Here is a 25,543-nt window from a genome sequence, read left to right as displayed (position 1 = left end):
GCTAAAAATTTCCACCCTTAATCCTATAAGCTTCACAAGCTATTTGACCAACCCATAAAAATTCATTGAAATGATAGACTAATTAAAGGAATAGTATGGAATTCGAATGCGTGAGGATATGTAAAGACAGCTGAAATGGTGTAACAAAAAAATTTAAAAAAACAAATTGTAACATAGTTAGAGTGAACATGCGAACACAATGCACTTTTTCAACATAGAGTAATTTTACCTATTTCATTAATCCCGATTCCTCTGTAAGTCTTATCTCAAATTTCAAATACGTTTTAAAGAGGACATTTAATTAAAAGTTGTAAATTCTAGTTGCTATTTCCATCATAGTAGAGTCATTTTTCTAATACGTTTCAGAATAATGGAGTCATTTTTTTTAATAAAAATCAACACATTTATTCTCCTCATTTTACTCTCTCTTACTTTATTTTCTTTTCATATTTCTACTTTTTCATTTACTACTTTATTCTTCATTTACTTAACTCACTTAACACAATTTTTCTTAAATTGTATGCCAAAAATAAACGACTCAACTACCACTGAACAAAGAGAATACTTGTTATTTTACATACATAAGTATTAAAATTTATTACTAACAAATCATTATTTTATCTAATTTTATAATTAATCAATATTTAGTTCTAATAGATTAATATATAAATCATATTTTGACAAATAAAATTATTTAATTCAATACTCTCTCTATCCACCAATACAAGAGCATAACCGGACACGAGTTTTAAGAAATATGGTAGAAAATGAGTTGAAAAGGTTGGTGGAAGATGGGTCTTACTTTTATATACACCTCAGTTTTATAATGAAATGTGAGTGAGATAAAGTTACAGGAATGTGAAGTCTATTACCAAAAATAGTAAAAAAAATAAACGAAAAAAGTTTACTAGTGGACGAAGAGAGTATAATACGATGTTATTTCACTGACTAAAGATGACGTCATTTCTGCTGATGTTCGATAGAGCCATGTAAATAAATCATCAAACTACATTAGCATTAAAATTTTGATTGACTGCAAAATCAGAAAAATCAATAATTTAGTTGCAATATCAAAATACTCCCTTGGTCCGCCATTAGGAGTCTCATTCATGGGTGACACGAGTTTTAAGAAATGTTAAAAAAGTGGGTGGAAAAAAGTTAGTGGAATAGGGGTCCCACTTGTATATATTAGTTTTAAATAAAATGTGAGTGGAATAAGTTAGTGGAAGGTGGATGGGACCCTATTATCATTTATGGTAAAAGTAAACCGGGACTCTTATTCGTGGACGGACTAAAATGGAAAAACGAGACTCTTATTCATGGACGGAGGGAGTAAAAACTAACGGTTTGATCAATTATAAGAAAGCTGACACTATAAAATCATAACTTAATTGAAAAATTAGGAATTTTTGGACAAATTATCTAAATATGTTGGACAAATTATCCTTTAGAAAGGACTTTCGAAGTACTCCCTCCGTCCCATTGAAGATGACCCACTTTCCTTTTTGGTTTGTCCCAACCAAGATGACTCATTACTTAAAATGGAAACACTTTTATCTCTACTTTATTCCCTCTTTCTTACTCTACTCTCTCCTCTTAACACACAAAAGTTAACTGCATAAAATTTCGTGCCGCCCAAGGAAGGGGTCATCGTCCTTGAGACTGAGGGAGTATGTCATAAATTAAGAGATCTTCTGACATCCACGATGGGTCTGCGTTTCAGTTGTCCTCATTTAACAATGTGATACATCAAGGGTTGAGTTTGGAAATTTTGCTCTCATTAATTTATTTTTGTGTTCTAGAAAAGAATATAAGCAATGCACAAAAAGTTCTATGTAGAGTTTGATAATGAGGGTGTAAACAAGATAAAATTGATAAATTAACTAGCCAAAATAATGTTACTGTACTTATGTTTTTTACTATCTTAACTAGGCGAAGCATAGTTAGGCTACCAAACGATAGAATTTCATTAATCTTATTAAATTCAGTAACAATGGAGATAATTGTAGTATATTGTATTGTTATCTATCATAAAAAATTTATTTAATTTTTTTATATTATTTAACAAATTATAATATATATAGTATTTTTTAATAAAATCCATGTGAAAATTCTTTTCTTGATATAACTTGCAAAGTAAACAGTAGGGTTATCAATTAGGTCAACCAAATGAATTTCGGACCAACCCTACTTGGGCTGCAGGTTCGAGTGAATATTCAATCATAACCCTAAATATCCGGGCTGCTGCCGATAAAATTAACATATGATCAATCAATACATAATAATGAAAACTAATCTTATTATATGATGTAAAACATTTAATTATGATAATTTTGAAATATTCATTTAAACTAAAGCGTAATTAAATGCTAATTTAAAATTTGTATGCATAAAATAAAAATTAAACATATTTTGATAAATTTAGAGTATATTTTAAAAATCAGAATATTTTTATGCCCTCATTGTCCCACAATAGGAGTGATGCACTTTTTATTAGCACTAAAAATAACTGCAAGTATACATGGTAGATCTATTATAGCTAAAGGTCAGTACCGGGTTGTCGAACACGGGGAATAAGATCATCGACTGACTACCTTCTACTAAGCATCTTTTACTATTTGGAGAACCAGAGAGTTTTTGAAAATTTTTGAAAACAATTAAACTGGAAGCAGTTAATCACCGATTGCAACAAGAGAAAATATATGAGATAAGAGAATTCCAGGGACGTGCGTTCACAATTATGGTTATACAAATTCCAACTACAATACCTTAGCACAGTTTATACTTCGATAGAACGAGTCACACTAGTTATGCCCATGCGGTACAAGCGTAGATTACTAACACTAGGGGTGTCAATCCTAGATTCGTAACTAATAAAAGCTCCTAAGACCCTTGAAAAGTCATCACTCTCAATTAATAGTGCCGTTTTAAGGGAAGCTAATTGTAGTGTCTATTAAGTGGATCTAACTCGTCAACCTCCTCTCACGATTATGTAGCAAGTTATATCAAATCAACATCGAATGTGTCACTCAAGCATGCAGTATTACGGAACAACTTAAGGAAGAAACGAAGTAAAAACAAAACGGATATTAAATAGAAAAAGGAATTGTATAAACCAATAAGAGATACTAACACATCCCTAAAATCCTATGAATTTAGTTACACGTAATAGAACAATCTAAAAACATAGTTTGAAGGGAAAGCAATGTAACAATAAGAACTAAAGTGATAAAACCCAAATGTAGAATCATGTAGCCTTGATCTCTACTTGAATCCATCTTCAACCTCTTGCACAACGAAGATCTCTCAAATATTATGCTCAAGAATTGTTAGGCAAAAGAGTATGTAAAAGTGTCTATGAATGAAGAGGTTTGAGGGGGTATATATTGGGAGAAATTCGAATCCTATGGATATAAGGAAAAGATTGGCTAATTTTGGTAAAATTTGGAGAAAATCTAGGTCAAAACGTGTGCCGCGTTTTCGCAGCGGACCGCTGCACCTTGGCCAGCGGTCGCTGTGCGTTGCCCGTAGCTTTTGCCCATTTGTGTAGCGGTCGCTGCATGAGTTATAGCGGTCGCTGCAAATTAGTCCAGTGGCTTCGGGACCTTCTCGAGCGGTAGCTACACACTTCCCAGCGGTCACTGGGCGTCTTCAGATTTTTAGCTACACACTTCCCAGCGGTCGCTATGGGCCAGCGGTCGCTGCGACACACGCAGCGGGGCGCTGGGCGTCTTGAATGCTCTAGATTTCCATCTTCGACTTTTTCTTATCTTTTTAGCTCAAATATGCACAATTCTCACAAAACATGTCAGTCAAAAAACCCAAATAGATAAAACATGTAAAATACGGACATAAATTGCGATCTAGACATTAAAAACAGACCAAATAAGGGTCCTAGAACAGTGCAAAATCCGAGCGTATCAAGGAGTCTGAAAGAGCAGGTGTTTTTGGGGGTGTTGTGTTATGTGTAGGGCTGGGTAAAAATACCGAAATACTGCCCTTATCGTATCGAAAAAATACCAAAAATACCAAATTTTTGGTATACCGCAATTTTCGGTAAGATATCATACCTTACAGATTTATTTCGGTACGGTAACGGTATGAATTTTTATATACCGAGGTATACCGGGGTATACCAAAAATACGGTATATACCATAATTTTAGGTATATACCGTAATTTTCGATATATACCGATATCAATATATGCCAAATTATACTTTTACCAAACAAATAAATATTTACATGTAGAAATCAAATCTTGCCTCATTATAGTTGTCGGCTAATCATGTAAATATAAAATCAAATAAACTCAATTAGGAAAACTTGATATCGTTGAATCAATTAGTTTCAAACAAATATCGTTGAACGTTGTGTGATTGGTGAAGTTTAATTGTTGCAGTTTTTTTAACATTATTTGAATATGTTAGAGTTTGATTAAATTTCATGTCTTCTAAGTATTTTTAAATATTATTTTCATTGTTTTTGTATTTAGAATTATTTACAAAATAATGAGATTTTGGTATGTCGTACCGTAGTCCGATATAATGTAAACTCTGGTATACCGCACAAGTACAGTATACCGAGTTTAGGTATGACATATTGAAAATAACGTATGATATCGGTATTGAAATTTGTAATACCGAAAATAAGGTATACTGAAGTTCGATATACCGAAAATATTGGTAAGGTAAAGGTATGATTTTTTCTCATATCGAATTTTCGGTAAGGTATACGGTATGATGGTTTCGGTAAGGTATACCATACCTATCCACCCCTAGTTATGTGCAGATGTCTATCCAACTGATCAGGATGAAAATCCCAACCTAGCTGAGTCGTTGGCACGACAACCTAAACCTGGTATCAATAAAATTCCTCAACCCACTTCTACTGGCTAGTATAGTGGACGTAAGGGTCGAATCCCACAGATATGGACACGTTAGGACAATCGTGGTGATAATCTGGAAGGTTTGGTTAGCTACCACGCTTTGGGTTGAGGTTCTACCTAGACAGGAATTAAATGTGGTACTCTACTGACTGGTGGACGTGAAAGTGATCGACATGTGGCTATGTACGTGAGAGTGGGGGACAAGGTATTTTGAAGAAATGTGGGAAGGAAACGGTTACTAAATAAGGCAATATGGAATAACAGAGAATATATAGTGGTTGGGTGGCTACTCTGACAGGTCTGTATGGTACCAACTCAAAAGCAAAGGACAAAAGTAAAAAGTAACTAAAAAGTAAAAGTGGTCCTAGAAAAAGTGGATTGTGATGTTTTCTTCTTCAACAAGTATGCATAGAATTTAAATGAACACAAACTCCATGGATGAACTCAGATTCACAGCTTCAAACATAAGATCCATAAATTAAAAGCTTAAACTCAAAGATTAACAGCTAATAACTCCAGATTACTCCTACTGTCTAACATGCAAGGTGGCGACAGTGACGTAAAATGAAAAACTCATGCACAAAACCTTAAACCGAAACAAAGAAACTCGAAATTTCAGTTGACAAACCCCGATCCAGCCTACTCAAACGTAAACATGCTTAAACACTTAGAAAATAAACGCGATAACTAGATCTAAGCTACCTAGGCAGAATGAAACATATTCGAACCAAAAGAGATGCATAAAACAAACTTCATTACTAAGAGCATTTGGATCTTAACAAAATACTTCAAAAGATAACAAAGATTTAAGTTATGCAGCAGATCCAACGAAAGAAAACAAGTAAAGATTTAAACTAAGAAAAAGATTAAGATTGTTTTGCCACTCCGGGCGATGAAACTGCTACTACTATTAGATGAATTGGCTGGAACGATGGTCGATGATTTTTCAGTGGACGTTTGGAACTTCAGGTGACCATGGCTGTGGCAAGGAATGAGAAGATGTGGACAATGCTGAAGGAACTGATCATTTCCGAGAGAGAACTCTAAGTGGCTCCTTTTATAGGGAGGCTTGCCCTTACTTTTAGAGTAGACTTTCTTCGCGAAATGACTCCTTTGCCCTTGTTTGTGGTTGATCATCCAAGCAATCCTTCTTCTCCATCTCGAGCCTTCTCTCTGGCATGCATTCTGGTCAGTATTGCACCTTTCTAGCGCTCTTTTCACCTGAGTTGTCCGAACCTTCTTCTACTGACTTGGACCCTTTTCCTACACACTTAAGCAACTTCTTTGCGGATAATACATGTAATTCATGACATACTGACCAGTAACCAAGGCCTAAAATACGACTTATCAGAGTCCTATTCGGTCTGGACACGAATTTTAAGAAATATTCCCTTCGTCCACAAAAAATAGAGCAATTTGTGCATGGTATGAGTTTTAATGTAGAATTGGTAAAGTAAGAGAGAAGGAAAAAAAAGTAAGAGAGAAAGAGAAAAAGTAAGTGAGAAGTAGTGTTAGTGGAATGATGTGTAGGGTTATTATTTATTGAAAACTTTCCATAAATGAATGTACTCTATTTTTTGTGGACGGCCAAAAATGGTAATTGTGCTCTTTTTTTGTGGACGAAGGGAGTATAAAGAAAAGTGGGTTGAAGAAGTTAGTGGAATGTGGTCCCACTTATATAGCTATATGAATTTGTATTATATACCAAACTAGTTTTAAATGTAGAATGCCAAACAAATCATTATTAAATAATGCGGAGTTCATTACAACTTTATTTGGAGGTCATTGATACACTCAGATTTTGCATTGTTTTAAGGCCATTATTTAGTCTATTTTGAGTGTTAAAGTTGCATTACATGTCCATTAATTACATATTTTGTCTATTTTGATATTTTTACGTGTTTTATGATAAATGTGCAAAATAAAGCCTAAAAAGATAGCAAAAAGTCGAAGATAGAAATCTGAAGTATTCGAGTCGTTGCCAACGATCGCTGAACAGGTAGCGGTCCGCTTCGAAAATTTGAGCTGAAAAGAAGAACACGCGCAGCGACTGCACCGGGAGATTCAATAGCTACGGATGATTGCCAGCGACCGCTAATCAAGAGACAGTAGCTACAGAACAATTTGCAGCATCGCTGAACAAAGTGCAGCGGCCCGCTGGAAAAACGCGGCGCGCAGAGTTGACCTACTTTCTCTCCAAGATTTACCATGCTATGTTGAATATTTGTCATATTAAGGAGCACGAAATTAAAGGGTATAAATACCCCTCAAGCTTCATCAATAGGATCATCTTTTGCGGCATAATTTCCAGAGATAATATTTGAGGGTCCTTCAATTGTTCATCAAGATCAAATGCGTTTGAAGAAGGATTCAAGAGAAGATCAAGGCTACAAGATTCAACATTTGGGTTCTATCATTATAATTTCTTATGTTTTGTTTGATTTGACTAGAAACTATATTTTTAGCTTATTCAATCATGAGTAACTAAACTCATAAAATTATAGAGATGTGTTGGTAACGACTTTGGTTATACAATTCATTTTTATTTAATATTTATTTTGTTCTTTACTTCGCTTCTATTCTCAGTGTTGGATAATTGCTTCATGTTTGAGTGATACATTCTGTGATGATTTTTTATTGGCTTGTAACATAATCTTGAGAGGAGGTTTGCGAGTTAGAATAGTTTAGTTGACGTTACAATTAGCTTCCCTTAAATCGACACTGTTAATTGAGAGCGAGAACATTAGGAGTCTTAGGAGCTTTTAGGAGTTATTAATCTAGGATGGACACCCCTAATGTCTATAATCTATTTTATGCCGCATGGACAATATATTTGTGACTGGTTCTAGTGAAATATGAATTGTTCTAGGATGTTGTAATTGAAATTTGTATAACCATAACTGTAACAACACATCCCTAGAATTCCCTTATCTCATCTGATTTTTCTCTGTGTGTTTTATCTGCAATCATTACTTGTTTTAGTTCTTACAATCTTATTTTTAAAAACTCAATTTTTGTGTTTTTCCAAATAGTAGAAGAATCCTATCAGAAAATAGACAATTTGTGATTGTTTTTCCTGTGTTCAATATCTGATATTGACCATTAGCTATACTATATATACTCTGTATACTTGCAGGTTTATTTAGTACTAATAAAAAGTGCATCAGTCATTATAGAGAGTTCAAATACTATATTTAAAAACAATAACCTCATTTGACATAAGTAAAAAAAATCCAAAGTTCATTATAGGTTTATTATTAGTTCATTATAATGAACTCCGTGTTATCTTATAATGATGTTATTCTGCCTTTAAGGTTTAAGAATGGTTTGGTATTGATCACAGTTTTTTAATAAGTTGGTTAAATGTGGACCTACTTACCATTTATGATAAAAGTGAAATACGACTCTTATTATGGGACATATAGAAATGCCAAAATATGACTCTTATTGTGGGACAGAGAAAGTAGTTAATTTAAAAATTTTAATTTATTTATTTATCATTATATTACGAAAAATCTAATGTATATTAAATCTATACAATATATAAAAGGGTAGTTTTGGAGAATTTTACAAGATTGCCGTTTAATTTAAAAAATTATACTCCCTCCGTCCCACTTTAGGAGTCCCGGTTGAGTTCGGCACGGGTATTAAGAAATGTAAAGGAAAGTTGGTGAAAAAAGATAGTGGAATGTGGGTCCTACTATTTTATATTAGTTAATAAAATGTGAGTAGAAAAAGGTTAGTGGAAAGTGGGGCCAATACCATTTATGGAATATTTCAACCGGGACTCCTAAAGTGGGACATCCAAAAATGGTAAACCGTGACTCCTAAAGTGGGACGAAGGGAGTATTAAGTTAAAATGTATAATTAAAGGGCATTTAAACGTTTGATTAAAAGTTAAAAACGTGTGATTAAGTGGAGCCTCTAAATTTTGTAGTTACATCAAGCAAACATGCTATGAAAAGCCTACGTGGAGTGAGTAGGAGGTTTTACAAGGGTTACATTTCGGCTGGTTATATTTTCAAAGACACTAATGTTTAAGTGAATGAACCACAATTTACAAAAATGACGTTTCGGTTTAAGTCATTTGAGGAAATTAGTCGGATTACCAATATAGCGGACGAACCACTTTTTGGTGACTTCAGCATCTTTAATTTCGGCGTTAATTTTTATTTCTATTTCTCCCTAGCCGCTTACTTCTTACTTTTACTGATATTATTGGTGTGATTGTCAATTGTGGTCAGATTGTGACACACTCTACATCTAGACTCATTGAAATACAACTATAAGATCCACAGTACGAGTTGAATTATTGTTTAGTTTGCTCGTTTGTTAAATATATTTTAAACACCTCTTTCCTCAGGCATAACATCCTCTATTTCACATTGTGGAAGATATTTTAGACTCCTATTTTGAACAGATGGAAAGAGTTAAAGGGCAGATTCCTATAGCTATTGTCCAATTCTACAAGCCTACTTTATTTTGAGGTGGGATGGTTTTTAATTATTTATTTATTGAATGTATTTATTTTACAGTGTTGTTACCCGGAATAACTTATAAATAATTTCAGGAGCTGTCCGTGCGAGCACACATTTTAGTGCATCTAGGGTTCACATTAATGCAAATATTGATGAAATTTTCAAATTGAAGGAGAGGTTTGTTTTTGCCCCTTATATTTGTATGTGTTTGCTGTTACATAAGATCATTATAAGATTTAAGCTCATTTATCTGTTTGATATCTTACCATGGGAATTCTATCTTGATAGATTAACTGGCGTGGACTTTTTTGCATGTCATTAATCGACTGTTCCTTTTACATCTGATGAATTTGATGCTCTTGATATTAAATCTCTAGGGGATGTACTACACCTAAAGACATTTTTTTTCCTTTTATTTGATGTTTTTTTTTTCTTCATTGCTAGGTTTTATTTAGCTCACGATTATTTATTGTGATGCATAGGATGCTTCTAAATGGTTATGTGGAAGAATTGAAAATTTCGAATGTCACTATAGCCAATGGTTCTATATGGCATGCAAACGGTGTGCTAGAAAAGTTTCGAAGGTCAGCAATAGGTTCAACTGTACAACCTGTGATGTGTTCGATGGCATTGCCGTTCCAAGGTTTAGCGCTACCCACTGTTTGCCATCTGTTATATTTGTTCCCACATTTACCCATTCTACTTAATTTCATTTTCAAGTATAGATTCGTCGCAAACATTGTTGATTGTATTAGTAGTGCTTCATTGCTACTGTAGGATCGAGAGTGTTTGCATCTGTTGGGAAAACGAGTTGATGACATTCAACTTGGCATAAGGAGGTACTTTTATGGCCCACACAATTATTTACTCTTATTTTCGCATTTGTTTGATTGAACTTTTTTGCCCAGGTTGAAGGTGTTGAATACATTCCTATTGAGATAGAGAAAAGCCCAGGTTGAAGGTGTTGAATACATTCCTATTGAGATAGAAAAAAAGCTTGTTGGCAAAACTTTGCTATTAGAGTCTAACTAAAAAAGCATTATGAGAATCGAAATAATCCACCATATACTGTGAATAAAATTTGCAGTGTAGCTCACATTGTTGACAAATATACTCCTCAAACTTTGGACTTAGAAACTCCAGAAGCAAAAGTTGAGAGTCCTAGAATTTTGAACACGCTCGTAGGGAAGGTGATGTTTTTTCCATTTTATTTTTACTGTGCATGGATTTCCATTTACTAATTATCATTTCATCTCATCTTCCTGAACCGGTCTTTGTTCCACAAGGTTCTATATCTGGTACCAACTATCCAAAAAATTGATTGGCAAAGAGTCATTGAAAAGATCTTTGGATATCGAAATGATAGGGGAGACAATTGTGGTAGGCGAGAAGAAGAAGTTAGTCATAAAGCAGGAGAAGATTTAGTTACTAGATGTTTTTGAAAAGTGTTTTTTTTTTCACACCTCCCGTAGTTGGACTTGCTAGTCTCTTTTTATTTTGTTATATTGTTTTTTTTCTCAATTTATGTTGCCTACTAAATGTTGCTTTGTTGCCCTCATTGTTGGCAACATTTAGAGGGTATGCACTTTTATTTTAAGAATTTTTCTTATGTTTTTATTGCAGTGACAATTAACAAGAGCCAAGATCGCATGTGGGATTATTTTTTAAAAAACTTGTTTTTAGTCAAGGCCAATTGTATATTGCTGTGTCTAGAGTTACAAATCATGCAGGATTGAAGATTTTAGTTTGAATTTTGAACTTAATAGTACTGTGTCTTCTACTATGAATGTTGTTTACAAAGAAATTTTTCAGAACATATGAATTACTGTTTTATAATTTAGTCTACAATAATTTATTTATGTTTACCAATTTTGTTTTACTGTTGACCTATATATGACTTTTTTCCCCATGTTGTCAACGTGTGTTCACAATTTATTTATTACAGATCCAATAAATTTCACCCACAACTTATGCATAAGCTTTAGTAAATAATTAGAAATATTATCTCTATTAGATAATTTAACCCACCACATTATAGTTTTAAATAGTTCAATGTTCCGTGCATAGCACGGGTGAGATACTAGTACCCATAAAATTAAAGATTTATTTATGGTTATTTATATTAAAAATAATTAATGAAGTGTCAAAATTACATGAAGAAATAATAAAAAATAGTTATACTTAGGTCCAGCCAATCGGATTTTGGGTCTACCCCACTCAGGTTGTGGGCTAATCAAATGCGGGTTAGTTAATAATTGGATTATAATTTTATCGAGTTGTAAATTTTCAAACCTAACCATCTAAATTTAGTGGGGCTGCATTGTTATCCTTAGGGCATCCACAATAGGGCGGACTAAAGTCCGCCCTAAACCCTGATAGTCCGCCCTAAACCCTGCCCTATGCTCCGCCACATCATCATTCTATCCTCCTACCCTTCTACCTGCAGTGTGGCGGACTATAGCCCGCCCTATAATTTTAACTCTTATTTTGTAATTGTTTTAAAATTTTTATGTTTGCAAATATATCAATTAGCAAGAATAAAAATATAAAAACACCACAAATTAAAGGCATATCCTATTGTTAGTATTTATTTTTTATTTTTTATATTCTATGCTTGCAAATATGAAAATTCTCGGAATTCATTATTAAATTTAGAGAGAAATTGTGATGGGGAAGAGAGTGGAGTGAAAGGTGTGAAATGAAGTAAAATAAAATAGTGATATATACATAGAAGAAAATTAAAAAAAAAAATTTTAAAAAACGAAAATGTGTGCATCGTCCGGACTATCCTCCTTACCCCCCACAATGGGGCGGAGGATAGGCCGGAGGATGAAAAAAATGGTGCATCGTCCGCGGAGGATGAATAGGGCGCGGAGGATGGAAGTGGCATCCTCTGTGGTGCTACAGTGGCGGACTATAGGGCGGAGGATGCATTGTCCGGGCTATCCTCCGCCCCATTGTGGATGCCATCCACAATGGAGCGGACTAAGCCCCACCCTAAGCCCCGCCCTATGCACCGCCACATCAGCATTTTATCATCCGCCCCTTCCACCTACAATGGGGCGGACTATAGCCCGCCCTAAGCCCCGCCCTAAACATTTTACTTATATTGTGTATTTATATAATTTATTTAAATATATCAAGCAAAATAAATAAATAAAAACAACACAATTAAGGAAAATCCTACATTTAATTAATTAAAAAAAAGTTACAAAATTAGAAATAAAAAAAAAAATTGCACTACATATAAAAAAACACTAGCTAGTCTAGAGTAGTCCCCCCAACCTGCGGCTGAGGCCATCGATCATCCGCTGGATGCCTTCGATTTGAGTCGGGTTGGTCGCCTGCATCAGGGCGTTGTGCGCGTCCAACAACGTCCTATAGTCGGAGGAGGCCACCAAATCCGTGTAGGCATGTGACGCAGCCAAAGACGGGGCCGTGGTCACGCTCGGGGTCGGGCTTAGGGCCTGGTCAGGCGGCGCCGCGGTGGAGGAGGTCGCCTTGTCCTTGGCCTTGGCAGCCTTGATGCCAGGGGGACGCCGCGAGGACATCGGTGTGCCGGAACTCTCATCCTCGAACACCGGATTGTTGAGGTCCATTGGAGATGCGCCGCTTTCGCTGCTTGTATAATCAGTGAAGGTGCGCTTCGACGCCCTCTTCTTCGCCGCCGTCGATTGGGGAAGAAGCACACCACCAACGAACTTCTGCTTCTCCTTCAAGAGCGCCCAGGACTGGTAGTGCTTGAATTCGCCGTACAATGACCTGTACGATTACACCGCTTTGTCGCGCACATCCGACAAGACTCTCGCCCGCTGCCCTGCTCACTCTCGCACTTGTCGTACTCTCCCGTGAACAGATTGACCTGCTGCTTTATTTGATCCCAGTGCTTGCGGAGCGGCTCCCTTTGGCGCTTGTAAGCGGTCGGCGGCTTGGCCACGTTGTATTTTTCGGCAATGCGCTCCCAATACGCAGTAACCTTCTGGTTGTTGGCGAACACCGGATCCTCTAAAACATCAATCCAACATCTCGTCTAGACGATGGATTCTTCCGGGGTGTAGTTCGTCCTTCCCGGGGCGAACTCTTCACACACCGCTGTTTGCGGCAACTTCTGGGCTCCGTGCCTTGGTCCGCTTCTTCTTGGTGGTGGAGCCCGACGCGGCGGCGGCGGCGGATCGGCCGCGAGGTGCGGCGGCGGCGGGTGTGCGGTTGGAAAAGGGCTCCATGTCTGACAGTCCGTACGAGTCCGTGCTGAACTAGGGATCGTACTGGGCGTTGGTGTCGAATGGCCGGTATTCATCGGGTTCTGTACCCGGCCATCGTGCACCACCGAACATCGGACTATTTGGACTTGGGTAATCTCCGGGATTCATTTTATTTGAAATGTAGAAAATGTAGCGTGAATTTGAGAGTGAAAGGAGTGAAAAATGAAGTGAGAAGTGAGAGGTATATATAGATTTTGAAAATTGAATAAAATTAAATAATAATTAAAAACACGTCGCCTTGGTCCGTCGCATCGTCCGCGACGCCACAGTGGCGGACGATGCGAAGGAAGATGAGCATCGTCCGCGCTTCGTCTGCGGACGATGGATCGGGCGCGGATGATGGAGGGGCCATCGTCCGCCTCATTGTGGATGCTCTTAGTTAACGTCCCTTAGATATTAAAGTGTCTACAATCCGCGACAGTCTATTGCTGGAAGGGGGTCGCCGCGGCGAGGGGGGTCGGGCCTCGTACGCAGCGTGGACGGCGCGGTGGCGGCAGAGGTGGTGGCGGAGCCGCGGTGCCTATTGCACGCCGAAAGAGAGCCACGGTGGTGTTCGCCGATTCTCTCGCTATTTTTTTCATAAATAACTTAATTTTTCCATATTTTTTGTTGTTTCTCAATGAATTCCTACATGATATAAGTAGATTGTTACCATTAACTAGAAATAGAGGAATATAATAAGTTTTTTTTTGTGTAGAAATATTGACAAAATTTAATCACGTATGAAGTATCAAAACTTATTAGGATATTATATAAGAAGTTGCTGACAGAAATGTGACATAATTCATATGTCAGCGAATTTAGGGATTGCCAAAAATGCCCCTTCAGGGCATTTGGGCATTTTGGTCTGAAAATGGCTACAAATATACGATATGTGATTATGTTTAAGGTTAGGGTTGTGTGGAGGTATTTTTTTCCCTAGGGATATGCAGTGACACAAACGGAAACGTTAGAGGCTTTTTATGTAGTTCACTTTATAAAATATCTATTCCCAATTCATTTTTTCCATTCCATAGTATTTATTTTTGTCCAATTAATTTTGTTCCAGTCCATTTAAAATATAACAACAATTGATAAAATAATGTGATTTGTAGCTATGGCGTGATTGTTATTGGGCTGAACAAGTTTTTGTGGCTGTGATTTGTGAACAAGTTTTTGTGGCCGTGGCATGACTATTTCGGACTATTGCGGACACTCGTAGGAGTACAATCATTATTTAAAAATTAATACACCATAAAGTATTATAGAAAAACATTAATCAAAATAAATCAGGGGGAGAACATTAATTATTTGAAAACTAATACTCATAAAGTATTTTTAGAAAAAAATTAATCAAAATAAATCAGGGGGCTATTTTTCTCCTTCCCTCTAAACACCACAAATTATCGTTCTTCCTCATGCATCTAGGGTTTAACAATTAAATCCAATTCGATCCCGTTTCCTCTGTAAACCATGGCGACTGCTTCAGGTACATCCCACACTCTTAGTTTTAATGCATCATCTCTGTCCATTACATCAATTAAGTGTTTGGTGATTTAACCGGAATTAAATTCTATTAATCCTGTCGAATTTTCCATATGTGACTTGTGATCAAGCTCACACCTTTTATTGTTCTGAGAGCCTGGTCCATCAATTATTGGGGCATCTGGAAGTATTTCAGTTTTTCTTTACTGAATTCACTGTTAATGTTGTCTTGATTATTGGGATCATAGTGGCGTTCAAATCAAGGGAGGATCACAGAAAGCAGCTTGAACTAGAAGAGGCTCGTAAGGCGGGGCTTGCACCGGCCGAATTGGATGAAGATGGAAAGGAAATCAATCCTCACATTCCACAGTATATGTCTTCTGCGCCTTGGTATCTCAATGCGGAGAGACCTGTATGTTCTATGATTATGTGTACTTGTCTGTTTTGTGGTGTCTAGCCTAGAGATAAGGAATGCTCATTGTTTAGCATTTTGTTTCCAGAGTTTGAAGCATCAAAGGAAGTGGAAGTCTGATCCAAATTATACCAAGTCGTGGTATGACAGAGGTGCAAAGACTTTTCAAGCTGAAAAGTTCAGGAAGGGTGCTTGTGAAAAGTAAGTGAAATGCAGTGCCCATTTGTACACTCCGAGATAGAAACTGAATTGATTGTTACAGAAACTTGAATACCCGTGTTGAACCTGCATTCTGTGTATGTTAATGGTTCACGGTAATGGTTTAGCCTTTTTCAAGGATCTAAAAAGTGGAAATACATAAGGCAGGTTCAAACTGGAATGTCCATATACTAGAATCATGAATATTTAAGAAACTGGAATCCCCATGTCGAGAAGTAAAACACGATGTCCATTTCAGTGAATGAATATTCATGGTTCTAGTATATTCCATTTTCTGATGCGGTGCAGCTCTAGTTTGCTCAACGTTGGCGCCGCTTACTTTTGATATCCAATTCTGCCATTTGATACAATAATTTCCACTTTGCATGTTGTGTTAGGTTACTAAGTAAATGTGGTACATTTATGCCCGTTTTGACTTGGGTATTTCCACTTTTTGGTTGTAATATCACAAGGTTAATTTAGACATAGCCACCATAGATAGAAAAAGAAACCTGCTGTTTACAAGTTTGTTTATACTTTATGATTGTGTTTTTAATACAAATTGAATGTTATGGTAGTATGGTACTGGCTCTGAGCTTTCATGCTTGCTGCAGCTGTGGGGCTTTGACACACGACAAGAAGGCTTGCGTGGAAAGACCCCGCAAATTAGGAGCCAAGTGGACAGGCAAGCATATTGCCCCAGATGAGAAGATAGAGACCTTCGAGCTTGATTATGATGGGAAGAGAGATCGATGGAATGGATATGATGCTGCATCTTATAAACATGTCATTCAGAGATATGAAGCCAGGGACGAAGCAAGAGGCAAATTTTTGAAGGACGAACAGCTTAAGAAGTTGGAGGAGAAAAATAATAATCAAAATAAAGAAGATGGTGTTAGCGATGATGAGGATAATGAAGACTCTCTGAAAGTTGATGAGGCCAAAGTTGATGAGAGCAAACAAATGGACTTTGCGAAGGTTGAGAAGCGTGTGCGTACTACCGGTGGTGGTAGCACAGGAACTGTCAGGTATGTATGTGTATTCTTTCTGCACACCACCAGTTTTATGCATTTACTCTACTGAAACATGTTTGCTCTCAAATTATTTGAGCAACTGATTTCAAGCACTTTGAATGTGAAATTTAAAATTATACCTAATTATTATTCTCTTGTTATCAGGAATTTACGTATTAGAGAGGATACTGCAAAATATCTTCTCAATCTTGATGTTAACTCTGCCCACTATGACCCCAAGACCCGTTCTATGCGTGAGGACCCTCTTCCAGACATGGATCCAAATGAGAAGTTCTATGCTGTGAGTGTACTTTCTGTGCTAATTGTCGTGGTTGCTATATATCTCTTGCATGATCTTAGTTATACAATTGGCAACCTGTGAAAATTATAGGGAGACAATCAAAATAGAGTGAGTGGTCAAGCTTTGGAGTTCAAACAGCTGAATGTTCATGCTTGGGAAGCATTTGACAAGGGTCATGACGTTCATATGCAAGCTGCTCCTTCACAAGCTGAGTTGCTTTATAAAAATTTCAAGATCAACAAGGAGAAGCTGAAGTCTCATACTAAAGACAAAATCATGGAGAAGTATGGTAATGCTGCTGCTGATGAAGTAATTCCACGAGAACTCTTACTTGGGCAGAGTGAACGGGAGGTTGAATATGATCGTGCTGGTAGGATCATAAAAGGCCAGGTATGACCAATTCTTCCCTGTCTCCTTGACAAGATTTCGTTTCCATCTTAATTTCTACCTGAGATGCTTATGAGTCATTGCTGTAGTTTTCTCTAACATTCAGAAATTGAAATCTCTCGTTTCATATGTTACTTTAACGTGGAATGCTTTTTTTTACCCAAATGTTGTGTTAGTCTTATGGTGGTGCATAAGTGAAATGCATCTTAAAAAGGCTGCAGTGTCATGATATTCTTGGAATTGTTTGTGCATTCTATTTTTGGAGGAGTGACAATCTAATGTTTATTTTTCCATCATATTTTCTGCATTTTGCCTTCGTACTAGAACTCTTCCAGGTCATCAAGTTATGTTAGCTAAGTTAATATGATGCTTTAATTCGGCATGCTTTTTCCCCCTAAATATCTGTTAGACTAACGGTGGCGCTTGACAGCATAAGTGAAATGCATCTATCCCACCTGACATGCCCAAAATGCTGCAGTTCATGATATTCTTGGAATTGTTTGTGCATTCTAGTTTTGGAGTGGTGACAATCAAATGCGAGTTTTTTTCATCCTATTTTCTGCATTTTCCTTCATACTAGAGCTCTGTCTGGTCATCATGTTATGTTGGACGAGTTCCACTTGGATTTTTGTTTTTTAAGGACTTCCAAATAATTGTGAATGTTTTTTGAGATTTCTAGTAACCACCAAGCAGTTGGTAATGAGGGAGAAGTTCAAAGGGTAAATTGAGAGATAAATGTGAATTGTGTAGTATGAAACTTCTGTGTCCAACCCCTATATGCTCGGTCCTTAGAAAATTTTGTTTGCACTTTGTTTACCTTCATGGAAATGGCCTGGTGATTCAATGATGTATGCAGGAGATGGCTCTTCCTAAGAGCAAGTACGAAGAAGATGTTTACATAAACAACCACACTAGTGTTTGGGGTTCATGGTGGAAAGATCATCAATGGGGTTACAAATGTTGCCACCAGAATGTACGGAACAGCTATTGTACTGGTGCTGCTGGTATTGAGGCTGCTGAAGCTTCAGCAGATCTTATGAAAGCTAATATAGCCCGGAAGGAGGCTACTGAAGGTATTGACTTTGACATCAATTACTGCATAAGGTTATTTGAAACTTGTCATGATCTCGCATGGGGATACATATTTCAAAAGCGAGTAAAGTCTCTTTTTGGTCCTTAACATATGGTGATTTTATGATTTTGGTCCAGAACATTATCTTTTGAATTATTTGGTTCTGAACAAATAAAAATGGTCCGGAAATGGTCCTTTTTTAACGCTGTCGTCACAAAACTAACAGTCAAACACAATTAACTCATTTTTGACCTAATTAGTATAATAATCCCAAATGAATTAGAATTTTCATCATTTCTAAATAATTAACCCAAAAGAACGTGTCTTCTTCCTCGTTACACCAAGAACACTCAACAATCCAAATCTCTCTTTCTTCTTCCTCATTGCACCAAGAACACTTAACAATCCAAATCATTCAACCCAAGAATACTTCACGAACCCTAGTTCTCTCATTTCATTTAATTTCAAATACATGGAGAAGTCTCATTTCCAATTTGGTTTCCGGTTCGAAGCAGGTCAGACAAACATTCACTACGTCGGCGGCTTCCTCTTCACCAGCTATGGTGGCGCAACCCCATTCCCTGCAACTCCCCCTTTCTGTTCCGCCGCACACTCTTCCCTCCCATCCTCCCACCTCTGCGCTATCGCTAACTTCCCCCTCGAAACCATCAAAATCTGGTGCCACAAGTTTCCGGCACCTCCGAATATGCCTACTACAACGGCAGCTTCGTCGCTAAGCTATACCATGACACCCTCTCCTCCCCCCCTCCTTAAATCTCCTCAATTTCACCTTCGGTCGCGCTCATTCCATCCCCCGGGGAAACCCAGTAGAATCGACACAGGCAAACACACATTAATTTTCTATTTTATTTTATTTTATTTATTAATCTATTTTCTAAATTATTTATTTTCTAAATAATTTAAATATTCTAATAAAAAATTGTTAATCCGTCAAAACTCACTTAATTAGTGTTGGCCGTCAAATTTTGACAGTTCCGTCCATAATGGACTAAATCCGGACCTTTTTTATTTGTTCAGGACCAAATAATTCAAAAGATAATGTTCTGGACCAAAATCATAAAATCGCCATATGTTAAGGACCAAAAAAGGACTTAACTCTTCAAAAGCTTGTTTAGAGCAACTCTTGCGCAAAGAATTTGTTGTTTTGTTTTTCCTAAAAAATTAATGTCTGCCTCAGTTTTCGATGTGTTAGCCACTTGAAATTGTGTGAGCAAAATTGTTCAAGTTGACTAGTTGTTATGAAGTGTATGCAACACTATGTAATCTAAATGTTATTTCATATTAAATCCATCTACCGTACTGGAGAAGGTGAGCCCTTTACATTTAACAAAGATCAAAGTTTGCTATTGCATATGCTACTTTGTATATCTAGAATCATGTAAATATGTATACGCAGAGATTTGATAGGTTACTTTTGAAAGCAGAAGCACCTGTAGCAGCTGAAGAGAAAAGAGTTGCTACATGGGGATCGGAAGTACCTGACGATCTGGTTCTGGACCAAAAAAGACTTACCGAAGCACTTCAAAAGGTGAAATTCTTCAATTCAATAATGTATTGTAACCCTTCAGTTCTTGAATCATTTTCTATTATGCTCTCCTCCTGGTAGCTTCTTTCCTTCATCGGTTGTTGAAACTTTTATTCTTATGATAGGAGGACGAACGGAAGAGAGAGGAGAGGGATGAAAGGAAACGGAAGTACAACGTGAAGTGGAACGATGAGGTAGTTTGATACATATGCAAACAACTTGTTTCAACTACAATAATATTTCTTTTGGTTCTGACCATTCTTCGGCTTTCAGGTAACACCTGAAGATATGGAAGCTTTCAGGATGAAGAGGGTCCATCACGATGATCCAATGAAGGATTTTCTGAATTAATTTAAGTTTAAAGAAACACGAATCCAAACTTGGTTGCAAGCTGAAAGAATTGCAGTTTAAGTTTAAGAGGTGCTAAAGGTGTCTTTAGTTCTTCGTTATTGTACGTGATACCTTGAAACCTGATAGGAATCGTGTTTCATGTAAATCAAAATATGTAATGTAGTTCAGTGCTGCCGTTGTCGATCTGAATAACTTGACGTAGTTATGATAAGCGATGACGAACTCCCTGTTGCAACGGTAGCTTCAAAATTGAGAAGAATGTTAGAATTGCTATCTATACATATCTGATATATCCGTTCCTGATCCGCTCCTGCAGAAATACTAGCAAGATTTATTTGCATATTGAAAGGGATGGGCAAGGAAAGTTTGTTGGATGTCTGTTTCTGCTTCTTCTTTACCTTTGATCTGATGAGTTTGAACTTTGAAGGGGCAGATTTTTAGTAAGAACTTCCACAAACCTTTGTGGGGTAGCAGCCTCTTCAAATATAGACACGACATGGAGAAACGAAATTAATAGTGCTAGATCTGAAAACAAGAGAATTGTTTTTAGAAATAATGCATAAGTATTTCCCAGCCCTAATTAATTTGATGCGTGCCGTGATACAACAACACATCTGTGCGAGTTTGGGAGGAGGATAGTAGTAGTAATATTTAGGGTTTAGGAAACTAATATACGGTTGACGATCTTAATCTTAATAAGTTGCAACACATGTCGTTTTGGAGGAGGATAGTAGTAATATTTAGGGTTTAGGAAACTAATATGCAGTTGACAATCCTAATAAGTTGCAACACACTGAGATTTTTTTTTAGATCTGAAAAATACTTATGCATTATTTCTAAATTTTTTACATTACTTTCTTTTCTATTCATTTATCTATTTTATTTGCTTTTGTATTTTTATCTACTAATTATACTCTATCCATTTCTTAAAAATAAAAAATTTTCATTTTAATAAATAGATCCCACAATCTATTAACATTAATTCCACTGCTTCTTATTTCCATATCTTACCTTTATCAATCTTGAATTAAAATTCGTGCTATTTCTAAAAATTTTATTTATTTTAGAAAAAAGTATCAAATACCATTAAAAAAAAATTATACCTTTGATTAATTTGGAAATGAGGAATTGAAGCATCTAAATTCCACGTAAATACAAATAAAACCAGAAATGGCAAAAAATAGAAAAAGTGGAAATTTATTTGGGAGGGTTTAAGGGCTGGAATCTGAGTTCCCTGCAACAACAGAATTGCAATTGCAATGGCGTCCCTCTCGAATTGGTTTCGCTACGCCTCTAGCAAAGTCGGCTACTCTATCTCTCTCTACCAGAAGGTAACACTAACACATTCTCTCTTAGATTGATGTGTTTGCGATCACATCTACGTATATATTGGGAAATTTTCATCTTTTCTGTTTCACATATAACTTATAAACTCACTAAAAGAAACGAACTTTAACACCTAATTTACGGAATCGATCAATTTTCCAGCCGCACTGCCAAAAAAAAAAGAATTCGCTCCCCTCTTTTGTAGGATGTTGTAGTTTTGATTAAAACAAGGACGTAGAAGATAGACAAATACCAGTAAAATGAATTTCATAAATGCTTGAAATAACAGGGAATTCTTGCCCAGATTCGCTACTTATTTTACTCGAATTCTTAGCAAGAGAGAAATCTAGGAACCCTTTCTTGTATTAGGTTTTATGGTCTTCATTTTCAGAGTGCCCCTCATAATATTATTCAAGGTAATATGGGTTTGTTACTTTATGAATTTGGAGTTTGATGAAGAGAATGTTGAATGCTATAAATGTTACTCCTTCCGTCCCATCATCATATGTGACACATTTCAGGTTTGTAGGTAGCGGTGTTTAGTGGTGTTTAGTGGTTAAATAAAGAGAGAATAAAATAGGAGTGAGAAAAAAGTAGAGAGAAAATGTAGGAGATAGGATAAAGTAAGAGAGAGATAGAGTGTTGCTTTTTGCCATAAAAAGGAAATGCCTCACTTATTTTGGGAAGACCCAAAAAGGAATACACCTCACTTACGGTGGGACGGATAAATTTCTTATGTTTATTTTTATGCTTTATGAAGAAAGAGATGTGTATGTTGTATGTATATTACCTCTTTCGGTGGACACTTATTACCGTTGAATAACTCAAAATCTAAACAATCAAGAGGTTCGTGTTATCCACCCATTATAGGTTAAAAATATTGAAGACATTGTTAAATAACTTGTAGTAATCCATCTCTATCCACCGGCGTGAATAAGGCCTTAGTTTTTTTGTGGTCATGTGACTCATGTTTGTTATGTGTATTTTGTTGAATCAGTGAGTTTGTTATTTTGTACTCTCAATTGTTTTATGCGGAGATATTTAACTAAGTTATAGCAAGACTATTCGACTTGTTCAATTTTTGGATGATAATTAAGTTTTAAGCTTATGCTATGATGGTTTTTCTGTTACTTTTATTGTGCGGCTGGAAGGAATTATGCTTCACCTTGGGAATCTTATGCATTGCAGACCCATGGACGCGTGGATGCTAAAAGCTTTGATACCATAATGAAAACTATTCTGGTAGGGAAGCTGACTTTTTTGCATCAGAATAAATCAGAAGATGTGTCTCCAACAATCGGGACTGAAGCTGGAACTTTTCTTGTTCGGAGAATTCCACATGCAGATCCAACGTATGCCTTTTGGTTTCCAATAGTTATTTGGTTGCCTCTATTTCTTTCTATTCCCCTAACTGGGTTTTTGGGTACATCTTTGTTCATCTCTTTCAAGTAGTTCACACATAGTGGTATTTACTAAGTTTAGCTCTCTGTTGATTACTTCTTTATTAACCCCTTCTTGGTAGGCTAGTAGGAAATTTCTGCCATTTAATGAAGGGTGCTAACTATTGAATATGCTTAATATCTGTTGTATATCATATCTCTGTATATTTGAGGAGAAATGTTTGTATCTTTTGTGGTAGAAATGTTTTTGTTGGAGACTTGGTAGTGTTGAAGGACCCCATGAACTCAGACAAGTATCTGGTTCGAAGGTTAGCTGCCGTTGAGGGACACGAAATGGCTTCAACTGATGAAAAAGATGAACCTTTCATTCTTGAGGATAACGAGTGCTGGGTTCTAGCTGACAATGAAGACCTAAAACCCAAGGTATATGCTGCATATGCTTGAACATTTATCTTCATTCTAAAAATTTAATACTTCCGGATGAGATACCACCCCTTCCAATTGCAACTTTGAAGTCCATGTTCCATTCCTCTGTTGCGATATGGGTGTACATGAAGTCTTCTGATGAATGAAAGTTCACCTGCTTTTGTTTCCTTAGTAGTCGTTATGCTGGTGGGGTGTAAAGCCAAAATAATTTTGATTTTGAACTACTCTGAATAATGACTGTTTTTGCCTTCATGAGTCAATTAAACATGGTATAATTGCTGCATCCTTCAAAATGGATTGAACTTCATTGTTGATTCACTTTATTACTTTATTCATCTTTATACTTTAATACTCACATCTTTTGATCAGTCAAGTTTCTCACGATTTCTTAAATTGTTTTGGGTTAATATGTGAATGTTTGGAGGACCAATTGATTCTAGAGATGTATACTAATAGGCAGAGATTGATGCTTACCTTCACTTCTTTCAATTTGTGTGTGTGGCAGGACTCCTATGATAGTCGATCATTTGGTCCGGTTACTCTGAGTGACATTATTGGTAGAGCTATATATTGCCTAAAGAACGATGTAGATCACGGGCCTGTGAATAATAGGTTAGCTTTTTTTTTAATTTAACAACTTCTAGCTACAGTCATGTCTGGTTAGAAATTGTGGTTAATGGTAATGCTTCTTTTCAGTGATCTCAGTGCAAATGAGGATTCTCCTGTACTGGCGGTGGAACTTGACGTTGACGAGCTGAAGAAGAATAACAGACGGTAAATTTGCAGAAGTATCATCCACGAAGTTTTCTCAAATTTCCGGCTTGAAATAAATGTGATAAATTAACTGAAACATTAATCTTTATGGATGGTAATCCACCGAGGTCTTCCCTGGGAAAGATATCTTCGCTTCGTCTTGAAATTGCTTCGCTTCGTCTTGAAATTGCAACGAGCATAATATTCACATTGAGTTCACATGCGTTGGTGGGTTAATATATACTCCCTTCATCCCAATAAATATGATACATTTGATTTTCGGCACAAGGTTTTATTTAGTGTTTTTCGTGAGTTAATAAAGAGAATGTAAAGTAAGAATGTTGAATAAGTAGAAATGGCGATGTTTTCATTATAGAAAACGTTTTATTTTTAGTGGGATCATCTAAAATGGAAAATGTTTTATTTTTAATGGGACGTGAGTAGTACGAAGCATTATCAAATAAAACGGTTCTATTTGCCAATTTGGTGAATAACTATAATTTTTTCATTCCTATTTTTTGCATTTTTTTGTAGCAACCCATATCTATCAAAAGTTATATTCATAACCGATTTCTTATGATTTAACTAGTCTCTTATCAGTCGCCCCCCTAAAGCTAAATGTTAGTACATGAATTTTAGGGGTTTGGTTGGTACAATATACAATATTGAAATTGCCAAGCTGTAGAATGTCATGGCATACCAAATTTTGGTATGATATGCCGCAATACTTAGCCTGCGTCTCGGATTTTCTCTCTGTTTCGCCTCCTTAAGTCTCGTTTAATCCCATTCTGACTCTTTTTAACTCCAAAACTTCAACATACTCGTTAAATCACCTAAATAGTGCGTAAGTGGATGGAAATCTGAACATTAAGCCACAACTTAATTAATAATCCATGTTAAATACCAAATAAAACATCCTAAACCATGAGTTTATCTTCCTCACTTTTTTTTCCTTTTCCTACATCGGTTTCTACTCTACCGCAGCAAGAGGCAGAGCGTCACTCTTCTCTTGGACAAAGTCGGAAGCAATGATGCACTATTTTTTAGCACTACTACTACCAAGTATAACAAGGTAGGAATAGTAAAGCTAAGGGTAAGCACATGGTTGTTGAACATAGGGAATGCTATCACGATTGGCTATCTAATACGAGCCTTCTATCACTCTTTGGAAACACGGTGGTTGAGTTGATCAAACAATAAATTAAAGCAAATAAACAATCGCAGTATTTGAGAAAAACTGATGGAGACAAGAGAATTGCAAGGATGTG

General features: G+C 36.4%; 2 protein-coding genes across 4 annotated transcripts; both read left to right on the top strand.

Moving 5' to 3' along the window:
- The first annotated feature begins 14,961 nt into the window (after positions 1-14,961).
- On the top strand, positions 14,962-20,675 carry LOC125190456 (pre-mRNA-splicing factor SLU7-like). Of its 3 annotated transcripts, XM_048087772.1 has the most exons (11): positions 14,962-15,094; positions 15,339-15,502; positions 15,591-15,703; positions 16,315-16,728; positions 16,879-17,014; positions 17,105-17,404; positions 18,258-18,474; positions 18,989-19,315; positions 19,919-20,022; positions 20,145-20,213; positions 20,293-20,675. In XM_048087772.1, the coding sequence occupies exons 1-11, from the start codon at positions 15,079-15,081 to the stop codon at positions 20,368-20,370; spliced, it is 1,938 nt and encodes a 645-aa protein (XP_047943729.1). In that variant the 5' UTR covers positions 14,962-15,078; the 3' UTR covers positions 20,371-20,675. The 3 variants fall into 3 exon arrangements, with proteins under 3 accessions (XP_047943729.1, XP_047943730.1, XP_047943731.1); XM_048087773.1 differs by lacking the exon at positions 18,989-19,315; XM_048087774.1 differs by lacking the exons at positions 19,919-20,022; positions 20,145-20,213; positions 20,293-20,675 and having other exon boundaries at positions 18,979-19,263.
- An 876-nt stretch (positions 20,676-21,551) lies between these two features.
- Positions 21,552-24,494, top strand: LOC125187378. Its single transcript, XM_048083962.1, has 5 exons — positions 21,552-21,701; positions 22,885-23,048; positions 23,336-23,519; positions 24,028-24,134; positions 24,219-24,494. The coding sequence occupies exons 1-5, from the start codon at positions 21,630-21,632 to the stop codon at positions 24,298-24,300; spliced, it is 609 nt and encodes a 202-aa protein (XP_047939919.1). The 5' UTR covers positions 21,552-21,629; the 3' UTR covers positions 24,301-24,494.
- Positions 24,495-25,543: the final 1,049 nt, after the last annotated feature.

The sequence above is a fragment of the Salvia hispanica genome, chromosome 5, assembly GCF_023119035.1.
Source record: "Salvia hispanica cultivar TCC Black 2014 chromosome 5, UniMelb_Shisp_WGS_1.0, whole genome shotgun sequence".
NCBI lineage: Eukaryota > Viridiplantae > Streptophyta > Magnoliopsida > Lamiales > Lamiaceae > Salvia > Salvia hispanica.
This window is presented reverse-complemented; position numbering and strand designations above follow the sequence as displayed.

What these genes read in the sequence shown, in the direction of transcription:
- LOC125187378 (XM_048083962.1), top strand. Translation starts at nt 21,630, where the DNA reads ATGGCGTCCCTCTCGAATTGGTTTCGCTACGCCTCTAGCAAAGTCGGC. An exon ending in CTATCTCTCTCTACCAGAAG is followed by an intron (nt 21,702 to 22,884) that starts GTAACACTAACA and finishes TATGCATTGCAG; the next exon opens with ACCCATGGACGCGTGGATGC. An exon ending in ATGAAGACCTAAAACCCAAG is followed by an intron (nt 23,520 to 24,027) that starts GTATATGCTGCA and finishes TGTGTGTGGCAG; the next exon opens with GACTCCTATGATAGTCGATC.
- LOC125190456 (XM_048087772.1), top strand. An exon ending in AGGAAGGGTGCTTGTGAAAA is followed by an intron (nt 15,704 to 16,314) that starts GTAAGTGAAATG and finishes TGCTTGCTGCAG; the next exon opens with CTGTGGGGCTTTGACACACG. An exon ending in CAAATGAGAAGTTCTATGCT is followed by an intron (nt 17,015 to 17,104) that starts GTGAGTGTACTT and finishes TGAAAATTATAG; the next exon opens with GGAGACAATCAAAATAGAGT.